The sequence below is a fragment of the Macrobrachium rosenbergii genome, chromosome 11, assembly GCF_040412425.1.
Source record: "Macrobrachium rosenbergii isolate ZJJX-2024 chromosome 11, ASM4041242v1, whole genome shotgun sequence".
Classification (NCBI taxonomy): domain Eukaryota; kingdom Metazoa; phylum Arthropoda; class Malacostraca; order Decapoda; family Palaemonidae; genus Macrobrachium; species Macrobrachium rosenbergii.
The window spans coordinates 46,490,981-46,513,285 of record NC_089751.1 but is presented as its reverse complement, the minus strand read 5'-3'; the positions used below and the strand labels follow the sequence as shown (position 1 = coordinate 46,513,285).

General features: G+C 37.8%; 1 protein-coding gene across 50 annotated transcripts in view; it reads right to left on the bottom strand.

Annotated features, from left to right (window-relative positions):
• The window catches only part of osp (outspread), a 321,240-nt gene that overhangs the window by 293,590 nt on the left and 5,345 nt on the right, over positions 1–22,305 (bottom strand). For 22 of the 50 annotated variants that reach the window (XM_067111793.1, XM_067111795.1, XM_067111798.1 and 19 more), the window contains exon 2: positions 17,012–17,209. The exons of the other annotated variants lie outside the window; for them this stretch is intronic. In XM_067111793.1, coding sequence (XP_066967894.1) covers positions 17,012–17,209 — 198 coding nt within the window. The remainder of the gene's footprint in view (positions 1–17,011; positions 17,210–22,305) is intronic. 50 annotated transcript variants of the gene reach the window in all.

Below are 22,305 nucleotides of genomic sequence, written 5' to 3'. Positions count from 1 at the left end.
AATCCTTCCTGTCATTCCGTACGTGTAGCCTCGTACGCAGATACCCGAGACATCATAAAACCAGGTCTTTATTTATTTATTGCCCTATTACACACAGGTTCGCAGACACAAGCAGCGACAGCTGTAAACATTTCCTGTTACACAGCAATGAAACAGCACCATAAATAGTAATTAAAACGAACATATTCTAATCGGAGATATGATATGCTTCAATCACAAACGCCGATACAGAAAATCACATAATAATAATAATAATAATAATAATAATAATAATAATAATAATAATAATAATAATAATAATAATAATAATAATAATAAAACTGCTGAAAGTCCTACAAAAAGAGATCAAACAGAATATAAGTCTTGTTTCGTTTGATTTCAGAAGAAATAAAGGCAAAGCTGTAGAACAGGAATTCCCATTAATATAGTACTGTACGTTTCTATCGCCTTCCTCTAAACTCTCTGCAAACGGATCGACGAGAAAACTTGTCTCCTAAAATCCCGATAAACCTGAAAGCAGAATTATCGTCAACTTTTATCAGCAAAATTATGCTGGAGGGAATATTCAGAAAAAGGAGTACTTTAACTTAAGAAGAACCTGGTTTGTTCTCACATATTTTAGACATAAGCAAATGGAAGGCGTATAACGAGAGAGATAATAAAAGACCCCAGAGCTGCCTGTTACACTTGACGAGGCATAAATTACAACAAGGATTTGATCATGGAGCTAAAGGCACACCTCACTTCTTATCATATAAAATCACCGACGAACATGTTAACGTACGTACCATGACGCCTATATCAAATTGGCCAACGGGCCAAAGATCACTACAAAAAGACAATCTAATGCTTACACCTCGAACTTATCATCTAGTTACACAAAAAACTTTAACTGAGCAGCAATGAATAACGCGCAACAGATTTTTTTCATACTTTAAAGCGTCCAAACCAAGTTCCAAAGATAATTTTAGTATGGCTGCAAAAACTTTCATATTTTCCGACACGAGTATCATCCGGGTAAGGCTAAAACTAATATTGGGCTGCAAAGCTTAATATAAAGCATATTACTGTCCATCTTTAAGAACCCAAGTAATAACGTAGACAACTGCAAATATGATTTTAATGTGGCAATCTAAATTCATCTTTCTCGTACAATATAATTATCGTCCGGATAATACAGCTGTGCAGCAATTAATTACACAATTTCAGTAAAACATTCTGGAAGTAGAATACAGAATTTAGGCCAAAAGCCAAGCGCTGGGACCTATGAGGTCATTCAGCGCTGAAAGGGAAAATGAGATTAGAAAGGTTTGTAAGTTGTAACAGGAAAAAACTTCGCAGATGCACAATGAAACAATCGTTAGGAGTGAATAGCAAGATGGAAGAAAGAGAATGTGAATGGAGATTCAGTAAGAGGAATGAAAGAGTTGGCAGCTGGTTAAGGGACGCTGCAAAGAACCTCAAATAATGCCTACAGTGCACCGCGCGAGGTGCACTGACGGCACTATCCCCCTACGGAGGTAAAACCTTCTGAAATTTTGAAAACAAAGCAGCACACATCAATGGTCCTTTTCTAAAGTATATTTTTATGACTCGCCTTTGAAAAATACTGTTCATTAGCGTGTAACTCTGGTAGTTCTTACAATAAGTTCTGTAACCGGAAATGACAAAACCACCTTACCGGCGCCAGCTGCGTGCATTATGTACTACGTCACTCTATTCGCGTGTTCAGACAAATTTCAAGGAATATCAGGAATGACTTCATACTGTTTTTGCAACGAACAGTATACTCTCAGCATCTGTTCTGGTTATAGTGGCTAAATACTTGACTAGATTTTTTCTAATACAAATTGTAGATTTTTCCATTACATTTCTGATGGTTTAAATAACATTTTTTTTAAACGAGGATACAATTTCCAATTAAAACAAAATTATTTCTCTCCCTCTCCCTAAATCGTCCTTTCAGTTTCTCTTTTACAAACACACACACACACGAAACGGTTACCTAAAGATCAGTTCAGGCCGAAGGAGCGGGTTATTGCCCAGCGCGGATTAAACTGCCCTAATGAATTGGTCACTATGTCTTGATATGGGCCTGATTTGCGAGTGGGACCTGCCGTGCCAAATAGTTGGAATTTCGCCTTGCGCTGGGTTCACAGAATCGATCGGTTACATCTTATCGTTGTTCACAAGGATCTGAGAGTTTGCCTAATTTCTTTTTAGTCGATTACTCAACTGATTTTATGCTAATGCAAACGATGAAGCACAAATGATTATACTCCTGTAATAATACAGTATCCATGAAATGGAAAACGTCATCTACAAAATTTCAAGCATTACTTGAGGATTACAAAATTTCCATTCATGTAGATTCACGAGCGAAACGGAAGAATTGTTCACGCAATACACCTACAACGTGCATGATATTGATCTGATGTTTAGGACGCAGCGAGGTACCTACGTTCTTTATGTGACTTTCTACACGAATAATATCTTACACTGCTTGACATCCTGTGCCTCTATGATAAATGCTACTTTCAAATCAGTCACTGTTAAAGAAGCTCTGTCGCTGAGACGACAGGCAAACGACACAAGTTACAGTTTCCCTTTTTTAAATGTTTGCACTCCTTCAGGATGCGTATGTGCTATATAAAGTGGAGTCTATGTATATGTTCTACACTGATAGGAAGAAACCACAAAATCAGTGTTTCCTGAATCCAGATTTCTTGCCGTGCCCTCGATGCTAATTCACAATTGGTTTCGCCAGTGACATTCCCATGCTTTCCCTGAAAAAACCGAAAAGGTGTGACTAACATATACGACTGTGGAGAGTAGCTTTCGAAATTAAGTTATCGTGCTTGAGAGATGATCCCATGCTTGAATAAATGTGCATGCGATCACTTAACGGCTCGTTCAACACGAGATATACCGATGAGTCGTTGTCGTCGCAGGTAAGAAGAGCAGTCTTGGATGTTAATAATCGTTTCCGACTTCAATTACATTCCATGAGGAAATCTTATCCCCACGAGTGATGTGAAATCGAGATCGTTCGGCTCAAGAAAAGTTGACAAAACGTGAGGCACTGATATACACTTGGTCATAGGATACTGTAAATCGTTTAAGTGTAACCAGGCGCGAACACGGAAAACTGTTTTCATAGACCATTGATCAAAGTGTCTTGATTTGATCACAAGCAATTTTCTCGTAACCCCATTGTTAGTGTCGAGGCCTCGACTAACGCATTCTTAATGAATTTTTTCCTGTTTGGCTTGAGTACTTTTTTTTTTTTAATTGACCTCCTGTACCTGAACCCTGTGTGTGTTAGTTTTTTTTTCTAAGAAAGCAATATTCCTCTCCGGCATTTACTTCGTCTTCTATTTCTAGGAAGGCAATAAATATCGCTATTCGCCACCTATAGATCATGTACCATACACCGTAAAAACCTTGGCTACGATGCTTTCTTTTCACTTCCAACCACTGTTAAGGGCTTTAGTAAATCAATTTTATCAGTCGAAACACGGCTATTCCCTAACCAGCCTTGAAACGCTATTAGCTTACAGCAAGGAAACATTACTGAATGATGTTTTTAATGTTCTAATTGTGGAAATAGAAAAAGACTGGTAATCTCCCACGTTGACAATCCCACGTCCAAAAGAATGCTGGAGTCAACTCGGAGCATTTCTTTGAGGTAAGCAAAGCTGTCACTGTAGCAAGTAACACAATCTACAATAAAATGCTCAAGATGTTGACACTTTATGGTGGGTGTTAACGTAGGTTAAACATGACTCACAGGACCAAAATATTGTGACATAATAACACGTCTTCGTTTTGCGCAAGGCATAACTGTCAAATAGCCTTCTTGCGTCGCTGAGAGAGAGAGAGAGAGAGAGAGAGAGAGAGAGACTATACCTGTAAAATGGTTCCACCAAAACCGCGATTGGGGAAGACCTCATCGAGGCCCTTTCCTGTGTGGTTTCGTATATTCTGTAATAGTTAATGAAAGCGATGATCTCAGATCTGCCTTTATTGGATACAAGGTGCCAGATCGAGTAAGATATCTCGGCCGGATGAACCGAGAAGCCACGCCACAGATCATTGCAGTCACCTCGATGCAGGGTACACTCCGTACCCGATCTGGCACCTTGTATCCAATAAAGGCAGATCTGACGGTTGAAATGTAGCGGAGATAATTCCACAAGTTGGAGGCTGTGAGTGCGAATGACGGAAGCACGAGCAAAGATTTCTGATAGTAGGATGGAGAGATCATACTTGTTGCTGGTTCGCTATGATTCTTCGCTTCCTTTTTGTCTTACTTATTCACTTCTAGATCCACCATATAATTTAATCACCTTACGTCGTCAGAAATCATGATTCCAAGCTCTTTAACTTGTGATTTTACGGTAACAGCGTCTCGACTATACCATGATGGTGATCGGAATTTCTGTTTTTTTTTTTTTTTTTTTACCATCGTACATGGTCAAATGTTTTCTCAGAGAGAGAGAGAGAGAGAGAGAGAGAGAGAGAGAGAGAGAGAGGTTACGGATACTGCAGACAGCAAAGCTTAATATTTACCTTAATCAAACTGTCAAACACTAAACGTTCACAAACCAACCAGGTCACTTACCTGTTAAAAATAACCGACTTAGTCATTGAACACGCTTTACGAGAATATCACACAATCGTCTCGAATTAGTGTCTTCCCAAAGTGCTTACCCATCCTAAAAAAAAAAACTAAATAAAACTAATATGATTTTTCTCAGTACGAGCCGTTTGCAGTCGACACCGTGAAATCACCTTGAGAATGCAACTCTGCCAGTATCAACTCAGAGGCTCTTATATGGTGGGAAATAAAGAACTTTCCGCTCAAGTGTTACAAAAGAGAGAAAAAGAGAGAAGGAGGGCCATAAAAAACGCAGCTTGAAGACGCCACACAAAGGTTTTTCACGAGCCATTAACTTTATATACACACCACGAACCATTCGCATTCTTCTCTTCCTTAATAACACCACCTCACTTATGCGTGTCGTTCCCTTTCCCCTTGATGCGACACAAGCGGTACTACATGTTTTGTTCTCGTTTTTTACTTGTCGATGGAATAATTATGGTTTTTACTTTTTTCTAGAAAGTAAGCTACATGAAACATCTGTGTGATATTTTATTAAACCGAAGGCCTCGTGTTCACTATTGTCCTGTGCTCTTATTTTACTTTTAGATTTAATTCAAAACCTTCTCGTATATAATAATGCTTCGATCATAACTTAAGTACACGTAGGGAACTGTCTTGGCGCTCTCTCTCTCTCTCTCTCTCTCTCTCTCTCTCTCTCTCTCTCTCTCTCTCTCTCTCTCTCTACTATATATATATATATATATATATATATATATATATATATATATATATATATATATATATATATATATACACTGTATATAAAATGTGGGTGTGCATATATGTACACTCGCAGAGATGCGTGTGTAACTCAAACAAACACTTTCAAGCCTGAAAAAATGAAAACCTGCATTATCCCCAAAATTCATTCTCCACCAATCAATCTAAATTTTCAAACAAACATTGCTGAGAAAATCGCCCAAAATCTAAACTAATTTCTGGTAAGTTGAAGTATTTACATAAAGAATATATTACAAATCAAAGGCCCAAAAATCGATATGTTTTCCATATTTACTTTCATAAACTAAAAAAAACAAAAGGAGCGAATTGTGGTTAAAAGCACACGCACACATTTTCACTGCAACGGAATACAACACCTTTGTCCTACGTAATAATGTCATTCGATCCAATTACATGGGAAAGCTGCATGCCACAGAGATCGGTCATATATTACCTAAGAATCACACAAACAACAGACGCCATGCGTGTGTGTTTACTTCCTTGTAAAGTTCGTCGTTTTACCAATCACTATTTCCTGAGACTTGGTCACATTGCATCACACGATTTCATCAAAAGGGGAGACAACTAAGAACTAATACAGTGGGGTGGGGGTGGGGGGGGAGGAATATAGAGAAAATATTAAATTGCTTCTAGACATCACAAACATCCTGAGGCCAGTTAGCCTTAGGCAGCCAGGCTGCATAGACAACGAGGGACCGAGGTTGAGCGGGGACCCCTTAAAATCGTTTTCCATCATCATTACACGCATTATTCCCTTCACTTTCACTTGGAGGGAATAATTTTAAAAGCCCGTAATTAAAGCTCTCTCCCTCTCGCCTTTCTAATAAAAATCTACGCAACCATTTATCTACTTTCCCTTCTCTATAATGCACTTGATCATCTTGGACAACAATTATATCCACCTACTAAATACATCATGTGGTTCTGGACCCTCTGTTTTTTAATTTTGGCAGAATGTCCACCAAAAAAAAGGTGGTTCTTATGATGCTAAGATAAGTGATGAAAGATAATTACTTGTAGAATGTTCCATTCCTCCGGATTCGATCACTGTGCGTGGGTCATCGAAAGCTGTGATGTCAGTTAAAACTTGAGAGGAATTGGATAAGAGGTGCCATCAGAGAGAGAGAGAGAGAGAGAGAGAGAGAGAGAGAGAGAGAGAGAGAGAGAGAGAGAGAGAGAGAGAGAGAGAATCATGAACCAGGTTTAAGCGAACAGAGAATCAATGTTTATTGATACTTATATTCAAACACATCAGAACCCGACAAAAAGAAAGAAACACCCTGATAAAAAAAAAAAAAACTTCCACTTGGTCAAGGAGGTCCTCTGTCTCCCAAGCCAGCCAATTCAGCGGTCCTTCCCCTCCGGGACCCCTACCAGCATCACCGTCTCGATGACAATGATTTTCAATCTTGTCATCCGCATTCTTCTTTGGTCGAACATCTCTGAGCTGCAATATCCGAGCGCATGTCCTTGTCTCGTCTCCATGATCAAACCTCCATTATGTCTCAATAACCATTAAATCGCCATTAAATTTTACAAAGGTTAAAGATGATTACAGACTTCTTTGAGTCTTTACCGTTTAAGATTCCGGTTTAAAGTAATCCTTGGCTAAATACTGCCAAATATAAACGAATATATAATGAATACCGAACGGCAAAATAGGAACGGGCTCTTACCAGTTGAGCATATCATGAACAGCAGTAGCGTTTACACATTACAACCATCCTACAAAATGCTTTAATCACACAAGCAATTCCGGTTTTGTATAAGAATATAGCCAAAAGCAGCATTAAACCTACATCGTAAAATTGCACTGACTGGCTGTAAGCTTAATGCCTGTTGAAAGAGGAAATAAATGTCGCCCATTTCAATAAGAACCGTATTTAACCTACATCTTCATCAAATGATGTTATTTTTTTCTTTTTTAAGACGTGGGATCTCTTCTTTATGAATTCCCCTTTACCTCCCCTTACTTCTTCCTAATGAACACCATATTCTTTAGAAGCATGAATTTCAAGTCAATGGCCCCTGTGGGCTTGTTCCACATGAACAGGTTTAGTCTTTTGAATAATATAATAATAATAATGTATACTTACCAATTACGAACTATTACATGCAAAATCGCCATACTTCATGGTGGTTGCCAACGGGAAAAAATTGATTTTTCTTGATGAAAATACAATGCTTTACGAACATTGTGACCTAAAACAAAAAAAAAAGTATATACACAATTACACTGTAGTTTGAAAAGAGATGGAAAAACCATCCGACATACCGCTCTTATGGTTTCCTTTTGTGTAATTTCTATGGCCATTATTATTCTTAACTGTACGTATGTACGTATGTATGTACTTTGCCTTTGTTGATCTAATCCGTGAATCATTCATCTGATAGTTATACGTGATTCGTCCCAACTAGGTTAACACGGATGGTTGATAAAACATAATAACCTACATGAAATTAGGATCTAAAGCAAAGTAATTGGGGGATATTTCAATCTCATATTTCAGGCAGTAATCATATATTTTTGGTAATGCCAACAGAATGTAAAGAGACTTACGTATATACAATGTAAACAGTTAAGGAATGTGAAAAACCTACAAAATACTCTTGAGTAAACTATGGAATATGAAAAATATATGTAAAATATACATCGTATAAATTGTAAAATTCCACATGACAGCAGGTAATATGTAAATACTGTACAGTGTAAATATCTTAACAACGAAAAGAAATGAACAAAAGAGGTATATCACACTAGGTCTATCGTGCTTCCAAAACAATCGAAAGAGCGGTATACCACAGACATTAATGCCGAGGGAGTCTCAAACGTAGAGGCCATACTATTTCCAATTCAATGTGGTAGACAAAAACAAGAGGCTGATAGAATATCACGGATAAAACGATTACCGCCAAAAAGAATACACCAGACCATGATATTCATAAATGACAAGGGCCGTGTAGGCATTCATTTTTTTCGAAATTAAGCCTGTCTTCATAACAACCCTTATGGCTTTGGTTCTATGACACGTGCTTAGTGGACACAGGCCTAATTAATGGAAAGATCTTCAAATAGAACTTCCCATAATTACAAAATACCGATGTCCAAACAGCTTTGGGTTATGGTATTCGATAAGTGTTAAGATTTCCCTCGCATAGAATAGGGAGGTCAATGCACGTAATTACGCCTGGATAGAACATTATAGCGCTACCCAAAACGAGCCAAAGTCATATCAGGTGTTCCTAAGGGAACAATTCTTGACCCTGCACTCTTCAAAGATTAACTAAAAAATACAGCCTACCAAACTGGCCAAATAGAAACACAGCAACCTTTAATGGAGACAAATTTAAACTCATTCACTGCTGTGCAAAAATCACAATATTTCGACCAATATCTCGATTAGGGCAGAAATGACATGACGTTCAAAATTAATGAAAGACCTGGGAGTCATCCTCTCTAATGGTCTAACAGGGTCTATTTGATTTTTTTCTTTTATTAAGAAAATAGACATTTACCCTTCTTACAATTTGTAATGTTGTATATTCACTGATAGAATCTTAGCGAACATCCATAAGCAGTGGGCGCAGGTAATGTCATTTTCAAAAACAGAAACACTGCAAAATCGGTGACGTTGATGGGAATAATTAACCTATGCAGTATTGCTTACCATTATGATTTCCCCTCCCGTCTAACTATGGCCTAATGGATCGACTGAAGTGGACGTTTAACGTAACTTCTCAAAAAAATAGATAAATAATAAATAAAAGTTAAAACCGGATCTCAATGACACAATCCAGTTGAAATTACTCGTGCGTCATCATTTGTTCTCGCAGTCTCTGACTTTTCGTTGCATCTCGACTATCACACACAGCCAGAACATATATCTAAACATAACAAAATCCGGGATATCCTACCATTAGTCATTTCAGCGACCCAAACACGAAGCCTCCAACTCAATCTTGCATACAATACCAACGTCAGATCTAACAATATTGTTTTCAACAAAAGCAAAAATACAATGCCGAAGTCCAACCACTCTCTCTCTCTCTCTCTCTCTCTCTCTCTCTCTCTCTCTCTCTCTCTCTCTCTTGAGTTGGGATATATATAGAGAGGGAGGAGAATGGAGAAAAAGAGCTTGAAATAAAAACTGCGAATGATCAATGTCACTTCAAAATTAGCAAGTTGAAAAAGGGAGGGCCTAAATTGGATAATGTTCAGCCCAGTCCATCGAGGTGAACCACTCGTCAGAGACTCACTCTCTCTCTCTCTCTCTCTCTCTCTCTCTCGTTTTGCATATCCTAGCCGAATATATTAATTAAAAGTCAAAATCAGCAACCTAATCTTTCATATCTTTGCTTCCTTCGATCACATTATCGAGTCTGTCGACAATGAACGTCCCCGTCGACAATGAACGTCCCCAGTTGATAAAAGGATCCTATGACCTCTAGAGAGGATTTTTTTTTTTTCCTCCGCGAGATACGGGAAATGAGAGGCCATTTGTCCACGACACATGGGGAAGGAAGAGATCGTGAGAGAAACGTCGAAAACACAGCGGCCTTTATTCTGGGCACGATGCTAACCGGATACAAAGATCACCGCCGAGGGGAATCCGGAAGACATGGCTAATAATAATAATAATAATAATAATAATAATAATAACAATAATAATAATAATAAAGTCTGAGATTCCCGTACATGTGGTTATACCCCTTTAACAGAAAATGAAGAAAATTATTGTGCTAGAATAGAAATATTAATATTATGTCTGAGATGGTTGTACCCATCTAACAGAGAGCAAAAAAGATAATGTGTTGGAATACAACGTGACAATACTGACAGGTAACAGCCAGCCTGTAAAATTTAACTCCAAACTAAAGGTCTCTCATATTCCTACAAACAGACAACTAGGGCGTAATAATCTTAATCCAATTAGGCTAGGCCTATTCGTCTAAATTTCTTTTCAGAATGCTACCTAGTCATATAATATATATATATATATATATATATAGTCATATATATATATATATATATATATATATATATATATATATATATATATATATATATATATATAATGTGTGTATATATGTATAGGCTATATAGGCTACCTTTACACAATATGCCTAATGCAACAACCACAGCTACATTCGAAACATACCCACCAACAAAATCTGTCTCCCAGCAAACCTTTCGTTGTTGCCCTTCCCTTTCTAGTCTCTCTCTCTCTCTCTCTCTCTCTCTCTCTCTCTCTCTCTCTCTCTCTCTCTCTCTCTCCTTTCAGACTGGTTCGCTCACACTAATTAAGACCCGGTTAACCACAATAACACAGGAGAAATAACAGCAGCTGTCATTGCTACCTGCATACGGCAATGGGTATGTTATAGCCCTATCACGAAAAGGTGGGGGAGGTGGACGTTTCTCCCCCTCCCCTCCCCCCTCCCTCCAGAGAGAGAGAGAGAGAGAGAGAGAGAGAGAGAGTTCATGATGCAAAGGTTGGAAAGTGTGGGAAACAGAAGGAAGGATTTCCATTAGCTGCTTCCGGAGGGAAAGAGGGGGGATGGAGGGATGAAAAGAAGGGGAAGGGGGGAGGGTGAAGGAACACTCTCACTCTGACTTGTGGTTAACTGTCTCTCTGAACTGTTACCGCTGTACCTCAGAGCTGAAGAATGCTGCTGCGCTCTTACTCCTTCCTCACTTGCTTCACTCTCAGCCAGATATTACATGGTAGACAGCCTACAAAACTCTCTGTTCATCAAAAAACTAGCTCCGTTTATTACCATTCTTTTATTCAGTATGAAAGCACCGTAGGCAAACTAGGTTCTACGTGACAAACTAAGCAGTATTTACAAAACCAACTAAAAAGCTTTCTAAATTGGCGAGCACAATTGTATCAGATGAAAATCTGAAGATGGCTCCTCGCATGGAACTATACCGACGCCACAATTCATGGAAGAAAATATCACGCAACTAAACCACCTCGTCAAACTCCCCTATTCGCAAAAGACAAAATCAGCGTCTCTCCCAAACCACGAAACCCACAACATCCCTAAGGGGTTCGACCAACAACAATCAATTCATGACAACCGTCTGAAACTCCAAACTATGCCCCAAGCCACAACTAAATAGATCAGCGGGAAAATTAATAATAGGCAGAGCTTGGGCAACTTTTATGCATGAGGTATGGCTTACTTTTATTAATATTTTTTTTGTTAATAATCATTACTAACTGGAACTTGAACCCGAAGAAGACCTCACGCCCAAAACATGCAAAATTCATCTACTAACAATCACGTACATGAAAACAAACAAATAACACTTTCTCACAACCATGCAAACGCACATCGTACCTATACGAAAGAACACTTCCCATTATTAAGTCGACAAGATCGACCTCAATTTCTATGGGAAAAGTATAAAAACAGTTAAGAGAATTTCACTTGGTGACGAAAGGCTGCGTAAAAAGACTAAATTTATTCAAACATTAATAAGAGAAACAACGTGGGAACCGGACTACAAAACAAATGAACCAACCACAATAAAAACATTAACAGAACGGTTCATAAATTCTTTACTCATTCTCCCCTCGTCTTTTTCCGAGTGAAGGAGAAAGGGAGTGAAAGTTACAGTAATGGAAACGAATGTATTTGTCCGTGAGAACGGAAAATGACTTCCAAACAAAAATATTTCAAAGCACAAGATAGATTCGTCAGAGCCTACCATTAAATCTCATTTAAAGACGAGACTTAGCTCGGGTAGGATAACTCTCAGTGACAATCAAGTTACAAACCACCATCAACCACCACACAAATCAAGGTTTCCGAGTTCATCGAATATCCTCAAAGCTTGCGGTAAGAGTATCGAAATACAGTTTCATTACTCACGAAATGCTTAAGTGTACAAGCAAACCTGCTCAAATAATATTCAAAGGGAATTCCTAAAGAAAATGTTTCTCTTGACTGTTTTCAAAAGATTTGTTGATATTCATATTTTTTAATGTTTAGCATTCCATTCTTTCAAGTAACACAATATGGGTGTCTAAAGGTCAACAAATACTGATTTAGAAATACTGTGCGCTATTCTCATTTTCTTGAGATTCCCAAGATCTACTCCAGTTACATCTGCAACGACAACTAACATGCCTAATATGCAAAGGAAAAACCAGAAGACAATGGTTCACCTAAACGTGGCCTCAGTTTACAATAATAAGGGCGTTCCTGTCTTCACTCCGGCCCACAGCTGGAGGTTGCTGCGTACGTCTGAGGGCGCCCGTTTAGTTTTGTTTAGTGCCTTGTCACTGCCATAACCTTCAGTTAACAAGAGAAAGCGATACTATTAAAACCATCGAATTAAATCTCACTGTATAAACACAGTCCTGAGCACCATCGTACAGTGTTTTAAAGAAGACAAGGAAAAGATACACTAAAGTTGTACCCAAAGACTCTACTTTACAAATATAATGTACAATAGCAAAGTATGTTACCTACCAATGCTCACAGCCAAGGTAAAAGCCAAGATTATGGTCCTCCCTTAATAATACTATTTTTTATTGATTGGGTCCTACGTATTTAGAGCTTTGAAATTATATTCAAACGAAGACGGTCTAAAAACCTTTCCTCAAAGAAAAGGATAAAAATTATGAATTATGAAGTGCTCTGAATTCCTACTTAACGGTCACCATAACAGTAACTAGAAAAGAAATTTCTCAGCGCCATTTCAAAATATTATGCCTACTTTTACCATGATGGTCCTTAGTTTGGAAGATGTACTGTACAGCAATAAACATTCGATCTGCACTGTCGACCAAGTTTGTGAACACTCCATGAACAATTTTGCTCTATGGAGCCAGTCATTCATTTGCCGTAGCTGCAGTATGTAAAATTTATCATAAACTCTGTTGCGAGGGTTAAACCACCATGCAGAAAGTCTGATTAAGGAAACTTTACTCTGATGACGGAAAGCTTAAAAATATAAACGGCTCCAAGAAAAAATGGCGAACAATGAAAATAATGAAGTCAAAAGCCGGCTTCTCTTGAAGACATTTCATTTCGAGAGCGGATTTAACCCAGCAGTCACGAACTGCAAACGACGAAGAAGGGCGAAGCAACCAAGATTGATTACGAGCGAAAGCAGAGGAGAAAGGACTGAAGGCACTGCTGTAAATATATCGATAAGTGGTCACAAATCACAAAAATACCAGGTGTAACAATTGAGATTATGTTGAATTTCTAATATAAAAAAACAATCATCTAGATGAAAGGGGTTATCATTTCTCAAATGAGAGACTAAGAATGAAAAAAAAAGAGCCACATATCCTAACAAAGACCTATACTGATTTACACATGAGTAAATCAAATCCACGTTATTTCCAAAATTATGTCAGCACCACTCAAGCTAACTTCAAGACGTTAACAGCCTATACTAATCACGTAAAAAGAAAAATATTTTTATGTGCTACACTACATAATAATTTATATTGGCAAACACTCCCTCCAGATTCGTTAAAAGCTCAGAAATATATCAGCAAACACTCCTTCCATATTCGCTAAAAGCTCAGGAAAAATTAAGTCTACACATTTACCTTAAAAATAATCCTGTCGGCAAAAGACAAAATCTTGACTGACCTCACAACTCCAGATGAAGCCTACCAGAACATGACTAACGTTTCCTCTAAATCTCACGAGATGACAATGACTTCAGCGCACTGTCATCTCAAGATCATCCTCACGTGATGACACTGGAAACCTTCCCCTCTGCATTTAAGTATAAAATTTAATTAACGCCTTGTATAGCAACAGATATTGCTGTAGCCTAATCCCATTGGACCCACTCGCCTCCATGGAAAAATAGCTAGGAGAATATTAGGTTAATTGATCATACAACTTTGTTCATTGTAATGCAACGTACTGGTACAAAGGCTACATGTTTATGGAATGTATACATTATATGAATGCAAACATACTGTACAGACTCTCTCTATCTCTCTATATATATATATATATATATATATATATATATATATATATATATATATATATATATATATATATATATATATATATATATATATATTATTTCATATTGTTCTTCTTTTTTAGCTTGTTCCCATTTTTATAATGCCTTCTTTTGAAGGACTTTGATTTGGCTTTGGGGTAGACTTTGTAGTCCCGATAGGCTGCCCTGTCTGACATCGCTTAGACCCCGGTATTGTGTACATGTATTGTACCAGTTCACCAGCGCTCTTTCTCCCAGCAGCGAGGAGTCGTTACGCAGTGAGGTCGACAGTTGAGACATGTGAGGTGTCTGTTATGTTTTTAGAAGATGTTGGAGTGGCTTTGTTTGTGTGTGTAATAGTCTGTAACACCCAATTGCTTTTAAGCAAACCTATCCGTTGATTACATACATAATCCCGGGGTGTCTACACGGATAGCAAAGTGTCCGCCTCTCTGACCGGTCGGCTGCAGATTTGAACCCGCGCCTCAGACCTCTAAGAAGTCTGAGGATGCTGCCTTAACCAACTCGGCCATCGGGGCTCCATATATATATATATATATATATATATATATATATATATATATATATATATATATATATATATATATATATATATATATATAGTGTATATATATATATATATATATATATATATATATATATATATATATATATATATATATATATATATATATATATATATATATAAACCACCAAGCCCCTTTTTCAGCTATGAACCAGAGAGTGATTTTGTGAGAATATTCTTTTCATTCTTTTGTAGGATTTCCTTCCTTAATTAACGTACACAAAAAGACTTTAAATATTCAGGTAAGCTCATTTAACAATTTACTGTCCTCTTGTATATATTGAAAATCAGCGTACATCTATATAAATACATTACCACAGTTGGCTTTGGCCGCAAGGATATGGGAAAGTTTTATCGAGCCCCACCATACGGAAAGAGTGCCACTTAGCACCTCTTAAAATGGGTGCACACATCATCATACAAACTTACAAAAATTGGAAGGAAACTCTACCTTACGAAAAGTGAATGCATACTAGGCTAAATCAAGCGGTGGCATACTGCAGCATAATGTAAAACTGGATGGCTTATCTACATCTCATCTTAACACGCAATGTTGTACTAGAGCCTACTGAATCAAAAAGGAATCGAGAACCAGACGGAAGACCAAATGACTTAAAAGACTTCCTACAATGCCACTGAGCAGACTACAGAGTGGAAGCCCTACTGACACCTGAAATAGAAACCCGTTTTAAGCACGCGCTTACCGGTAGAACTTCCTGGAGCTTTGGAAGTAGGCTAGTTGAGCCTACATTATCAAATAAAGCTGCAATATGTATAAGCTATACAGAAAACACCATTATTGTAATTAAACACGCTCAAACTAACTTCATATTTAACACACACAATAAACTGTCTATCTGTTTCAGTTTTATTTGCTTTGTAACACTGATATCATACGTTGCAAAAATAAGCGCAAATAATCAACCTCGTACCAAGATTGGTGTTTGTCTTTCTCCCAAGATGCCTGGTAGCTCACATCCGTAATATTATTCAATTCGTTCCCTTAACCATCAACAGAGTCTTATTCTTGTCTAATATCTTCCTTACGAAAGCCTTCAACACAGTAGGCTTTTATGCCCAACTTCAGAACCAACCTTATATTTTCTGATGGCCAGATACATTTATAACAGTTACCGCGAGTGAAAAAATTAAAATACTTGTCCATTACATATAATCTGATGCATCTTAGCATCACCAAAAACAGATTCAGCAATTATGGCAGCAGAAAAATAAAAAGCAAGCATTTGCATTTACAATAACAACTAAATTTGTCCATTATTTTAAATCAAATATAGACGACTTCCTAGTTAGCCTAACTGTCAATAACAGCATGGAAAGAAAAAAGAGAACTGGAGACTTCGGAACTGTGTAATTCCAGTCAAAATCTGTTCTTAAAATTTATTAAACAGCTTTCTTTAAAAACTTAATTTCACTTCATCTTAGTATCTTTAAAAATATTAAAATCTTCAGGTCGCCAGGTTCTGTCTAGCTTGTAACATAAAACAATTAATGTATTCAGCGAAACTTCGGTTACAAATATAAAAGTCTGATCAAATCACAGCAACTTTTAACATTACAAACAAGGTAGTGTATACGTCCTACAGAATCCCGTAGGAAAATATATAAACTTCAATAAAAATGTTAGTATCAATCAACAGTAAAGAAAAACACAATAAAAACTAAAATAAATGTCATTTGGCGGTAAAGAAATGCACTCCACAATACACACCACTTGCTATGGTTTCTAAGGCGTCCTTTGACAACAATCCACAATACACACCACTCGCTATAATTCTAAGGCGTCCTTTGACAACAAACTGAAAACCAACGGCACAATAACATAGAATAAAACCAGTAATAATTGGCTTGTTCGTAGGTATTCATAAATGACACGGAACAAACGGAATTGATTATAAAAAAAAATTCCACGTTAAACACCAAATGCTGGAGGGGGCAGGAGTGACGAGGCAGACGAAAACGTGCAAAAACAATAAAAATCAGTTTTCTTTTTCTCTCTTTCTTTTACCGAGGATAAGGGACCGTCGGTGGTGAGTGAGGCTTCGGACCCAGTCGAGGACGAGGACGACCTCCAAATAGCTTTACTGGTTTGAGTGTGGGCTGAAGGAGATAGGACGGGGCAAGTCCGTGGGCGCGGTCGCCACATAAGTTCCCGTACTTTGGTGCGCCCACGGCCCGTCCGGCCGCCCACACCGTTACCACGAACCTGCAGAATATCTCCAGAGTGTTAGGCTGCGTAACGCGTCATGGATGAAGGCCAACATTTTTAAGTGAATTCCATGAATTCTAAATGAATTCCAAACATGTCAAAACTAATCCCTGACAAAATTTCCAAATGAATTTTAGGCAATTTATATATTTACAATTTGATGGTTCAAAGATTAATATAGGTGAGGGAAGTTGGAATCACATAGCCCACACAATTAATATAAGAACAATAAATACCAAAAACGGCTTAGAACAAGTATCAGAATCCAAAGGAAATGCACAAGAATTACGTAACATTTACACAGAATGCATATAGACCTATATTGATAGTAAAGGTTATTAAAGCAGATACTACCATGAGACAACAATTTGGTTACATAGAAGTCGCATATAATTTAAAATGAAAACCTTCCCTTAAAAATACTCTGAGATAAAAAAAAAGACAAAAAATATTTCAAGGGTTGTCATCCACCATTTTGATAAACAACATGAGTTTTCTGAATAGTCTGTATAAGGAATATATTCTAAAATTGAAGTGGCATTACAATGATGAGTAAATAAACCATAACGTGAACATGATAATAGCCGGTCAAATAATGAGCTCAACATTTTATTTCAATAAATTACTGGACACAAGATATCAGATACAGTGACTTTGTAACCTAACATATTGATTTCCTTACCTGAACTAAAAATTATGTGAACAGCAAAGCAATTAAATTTATAAATGAAATAAGGAACTAAATTCTAATAATTATAACAAGAGCTAACTAATAATAAATCCTAATAACTATAACAGGAGCTAACTAATAATAACATACATGACACCAGGTTAATTGAACACATCAATTCCGTGCATTGTAAAGACAAACAAATAAAACTACACTCTGATACGCTAGTGTTTTTGCCCGGATGAATGGCACAGCAATAGACATGTTTTAAAAGTAATTACAAATCAATAACAAGAAGGAAATAAAACAAGGAACTGAGTCAGTGGTGCTGTAACAAATAAACTTCAAAAGCGATTACAGTTATACTTCAACACCGATGAAGGAAAGAGAACTCTGAAACACTTTAAAAAGACTTTATTTGATGCAGACAACGGCACAACACAGAAGAGACGCCTTCCTCGGTGCTTGGATGAAAGCGCACCGTTTTAAAGACGAGCACCAACAAATAAGCAGCGTCATTCCAACCATGCACAACGTGATGACAACAGCAGCAAGCACTTGCGACAGTCAAGTGCAGCGCTGACTAAGGCCTTCTAAATGTAGCTTGCAACAGCAACTCTTTGTCTGCTTCAACCCCGTGCTTGATCGAGTTTAAGAATCTTGGTTCACGAATGATCTAGTGTTTGGGGATTCTAAAATAACACTAGTCTCTGTTCTGTTAGCCAATGTGTTTTTTTTTTTGGGGGTGATTCTAAAATAACACCAGAGCCGCTGTTCTGTTAGCCTTTTTTTTTTTTTTTTTTTTTTTTTTTTTTTTTTTTTTTTTACCGAATTCACCGCAACATTTTTTCAGTTACGAAAGCTCAACGCGTAAACTGCTAGAACCCTGTTTTGGTGGCTCCTGTTACTTTGCTTCTACCAATACTTGCAAAATGGTTCGCAGCGTACGTATGCATGTGAGAAAATTATATCCTTTATTACTGTACAAATTACATGGTCTCATGTTATAATCATCAAAAGTCGATTCTAGAAAGAAAGATGCTTCTGGTCAGAGTGCAATTGAGAGCTCTAAGAACTAGCCGACTGTAGAGAAACATGAAGCGCGGCATGACGTAGCACACACACACACACACACACACACACACACACACACACACACACACACACAGAGAGAGAGAGAGAGAGAGAGAGAGAGAGAGAGAGAGAGAGAGAGAACCTGCCAGAAATTCTGAACACTCCTGAAAAGAGCAGCCCTCTGGTGATGTGCAACTCCTTTTAAAATAAGTCTTTCCTGTGTCATGAGACCCACTACATAGACAAAAACGGCTTCTTCGTTCAATGTTTATTTACCCCCATAAACAAGGTGAAAGCAGATATCAGGTGGGGCGAAATGAAGTAAGCTTGCATAATCTGATAGTCACAATAATGCATCTACAGAAATAACCGTCGCATAATTTTAAATGCATACAGTAGATCTATTTCATAAAAAGCACCACCTATAAACAATGGCAATCCTATATCTATTTATGCAAACATCGAAAATGTAGAATCAAAATGAAAAAACCTACGTACGGCATATGCACAAACATACACACACAAACACATACATATATAGAAGAAGGATTTTATAAGGGAAGGGGGAGAATCGGCTGCCGCGCGCACACAGAACAATCACATGGTCTGTTGAATGCCGTCACATCATTTTCCCTACCAATTGCATGCAACGAAACTGCGCAGGTCATCACCCTTCTGTATCCCCCGCTACCATTACTGTAACGTGGTGTGCTGTGTGTGTGTGTGCGTGTCTTGACCGTGTAGGAATCCAGGTATGCTTCCCTTCTAACACTAACACCTGATCGCTAAATTTTCCAGCTGACTGCGCATAAAAGGCAATATGTGTAGTTACATCAAAAGGCTATTGAAAATACATACCGACAATACCACAATATACCCTCGTATATGAACCTTAGGTTTTATCATCCAGCAATAAGAAGCGAAATCGGCATCTCAGAATGGAGTAATAATCTCTCCGACCCATCGTCATCTTCCAAGAGTTCATACATTCCCAATGAAACCGGTTTGGTACAAGCAACTGAGAGACTTACGTAATACCTTCTTAAAAGCTTCCTTGACAAAGTAGAGTAGGTTAAACTGATATAGCGGAAACTTGCAGGGAAAGAAAACCCGGGACACTGGCTGAATTTAATTCTCTCTTTTTATCTTTCCTAGAGGTTTTCCAACGACCAAAAAACATAAAACCTCAACATAAAACTGCCTTTTTCAATTAGGTTCATGAGGGCTATATTGCAAACGATCAAGAACTCTCTCTCTCTCTCTCTCTCTCTCTCTCTCTCTCTCTCTCTCTCTCTCTCTCTCTCTCTCACATCAACAATAAGATATTTCATGTACATAATGAATCCGTTCTAAAAAGCGAAACATTTGTTATTGTCTTCTCAAACTTCCTAATATTGAAAAATTCTAAAAACACTAGAGATGAATAAGAAACTGATAGACTAATTAGTTTCTAGCAAACTTATAACATGACCGTGATCGTTAGCTAAAAGACCTGTCGTTAATTAGGTAGATGAGAACAGTGGCCTACAAAAGTTATTGAAATTTGAAATTATATAAAGAATATATAAACAGAAGCATTAAAATTTTGCTCCGAACAATATGAAAAGGAGTCTCGCTTTCCACTCATCTGGCAAAAGGTGACGACATTTTAGTGAACATTACTTGCTTCGAAGCAGAATATTTAATCCAGACTGAAATTATATATATTTGGGAAGTGTCAAGGAAAACATTACCCAACAGACAAGCGAAATCTTGATATGAAAACTAAAAAAGGGTAAATATTGTACGTAGGAAAGTGAAGCTACAGGACCATGGGTAGAAACAATATATATTGCATAGGCTACTGGTGAATCCACTCGCTAACAGGCAACAGATTCAGTCTGCCCGATAAATCTTGAATATATCACAAACCTAGGTACCAGCTGCCTTACAAGATCAAGAAACCCTGCGTTTTATGCCCAACTGACGAAATTAAGATATGAAGAGAAATGTACAAGAAGATGGACGACTCCCACTGAGTAGGCCTGTATTTCCTATTTTACTCAGACCAGAATTTATTAAAAACTACACAACAACACCACTCAACCCACGATAAACAACAAAAGCAAAATAAGTCCTTGATTGACAATTTCACAAACGCGATCTCAGTGGAAGACACCTACATTTAGCCAAGCGACCCCCATGGCGACGACGTGATTCGTAGGAAGTGACCCGCCGTCTCGAAATCTTGCTGACCCTGCCAATGACCTCGACTGAAAAGACGGTTTCACTTTTTATTGCTATATTTAGTTTACAATTACCACCTCACGTATATAAACACACACAAACACACACACAGACTACAAGATTCGCTTCAAGTCCTCGAGGTATTTCGGTTCTCATACTTTATACATTCGAATGGCAACCACATATAGGCTAGGCTAGTTATTTCTTCTGCGTGAAGAGGAAATTTTATTAATTCGGTAGATGCTATATCTTTAAAACCCACCAAAGGAAACCCTTCTAAAAAGAACAGCACATGTTCATAACCCACCAAGAATCCGGCGTTATAAGAATGGGTTTTCTAGTTAAATTGAGAGAGAGAGAGAGAGAGAGAGAGAGAGAGAGAGAGAGAGAGAGAGAGAGAGAGAGAGAGAGAGAGAGAGAGAGACTGCCCTTGACGACAAAAAACTATACACAACGCAGTGAACATTAGACATTAAGCTAGCGCAAAGAAACAATTGCCTATAGGTTTCTGTTTTCCGATAAGCGTAGATTACAGTTGGTATGTACCATCTAACGGCCTAATCTTATCAAAATCTACTATCTTCCGACAATGTAACCACCTAGCCTATACTAAATGCCCGAATTTGTAAACGTTTGTCAATTTCGGTCTTTATTTTTTGCGTAACATTCAATTTTTTGTGTAATAAACATTCAACTATCAAGTGCAGACGAAATACAGGCAACTAATGCAGCAATGCAAGAACAGAGCCGTGATCTGGAGGGCTCAAAGCCTGGCATGTAGCAATGCGTAAAGCTGCTGCCCTCCTCCTTCAAAACCCCAAGGTAGTCGAAGCTATTGCTAAATCTACTTTCACCTACAGCCACCACAAGAGGGTTTTAAACCCTTCCACCAACTCGCCCACATCCACCTCTACGACCCCACCAAATGCTTTTCCATTAGTTTTTTCACTCCCCAAAACAACCTGGATGTAGGCCTAAAGGTTTTCGACGTTCGAAGGCACGAAATAATATTTACTTCTACGATGCATACACTTTCTCATATTTAAATTTCTATAAAATACATGTTCTAGAGATACTATTTCCTCTCAGCCATACCTAAAATAATTCACAACGAACATTTAGA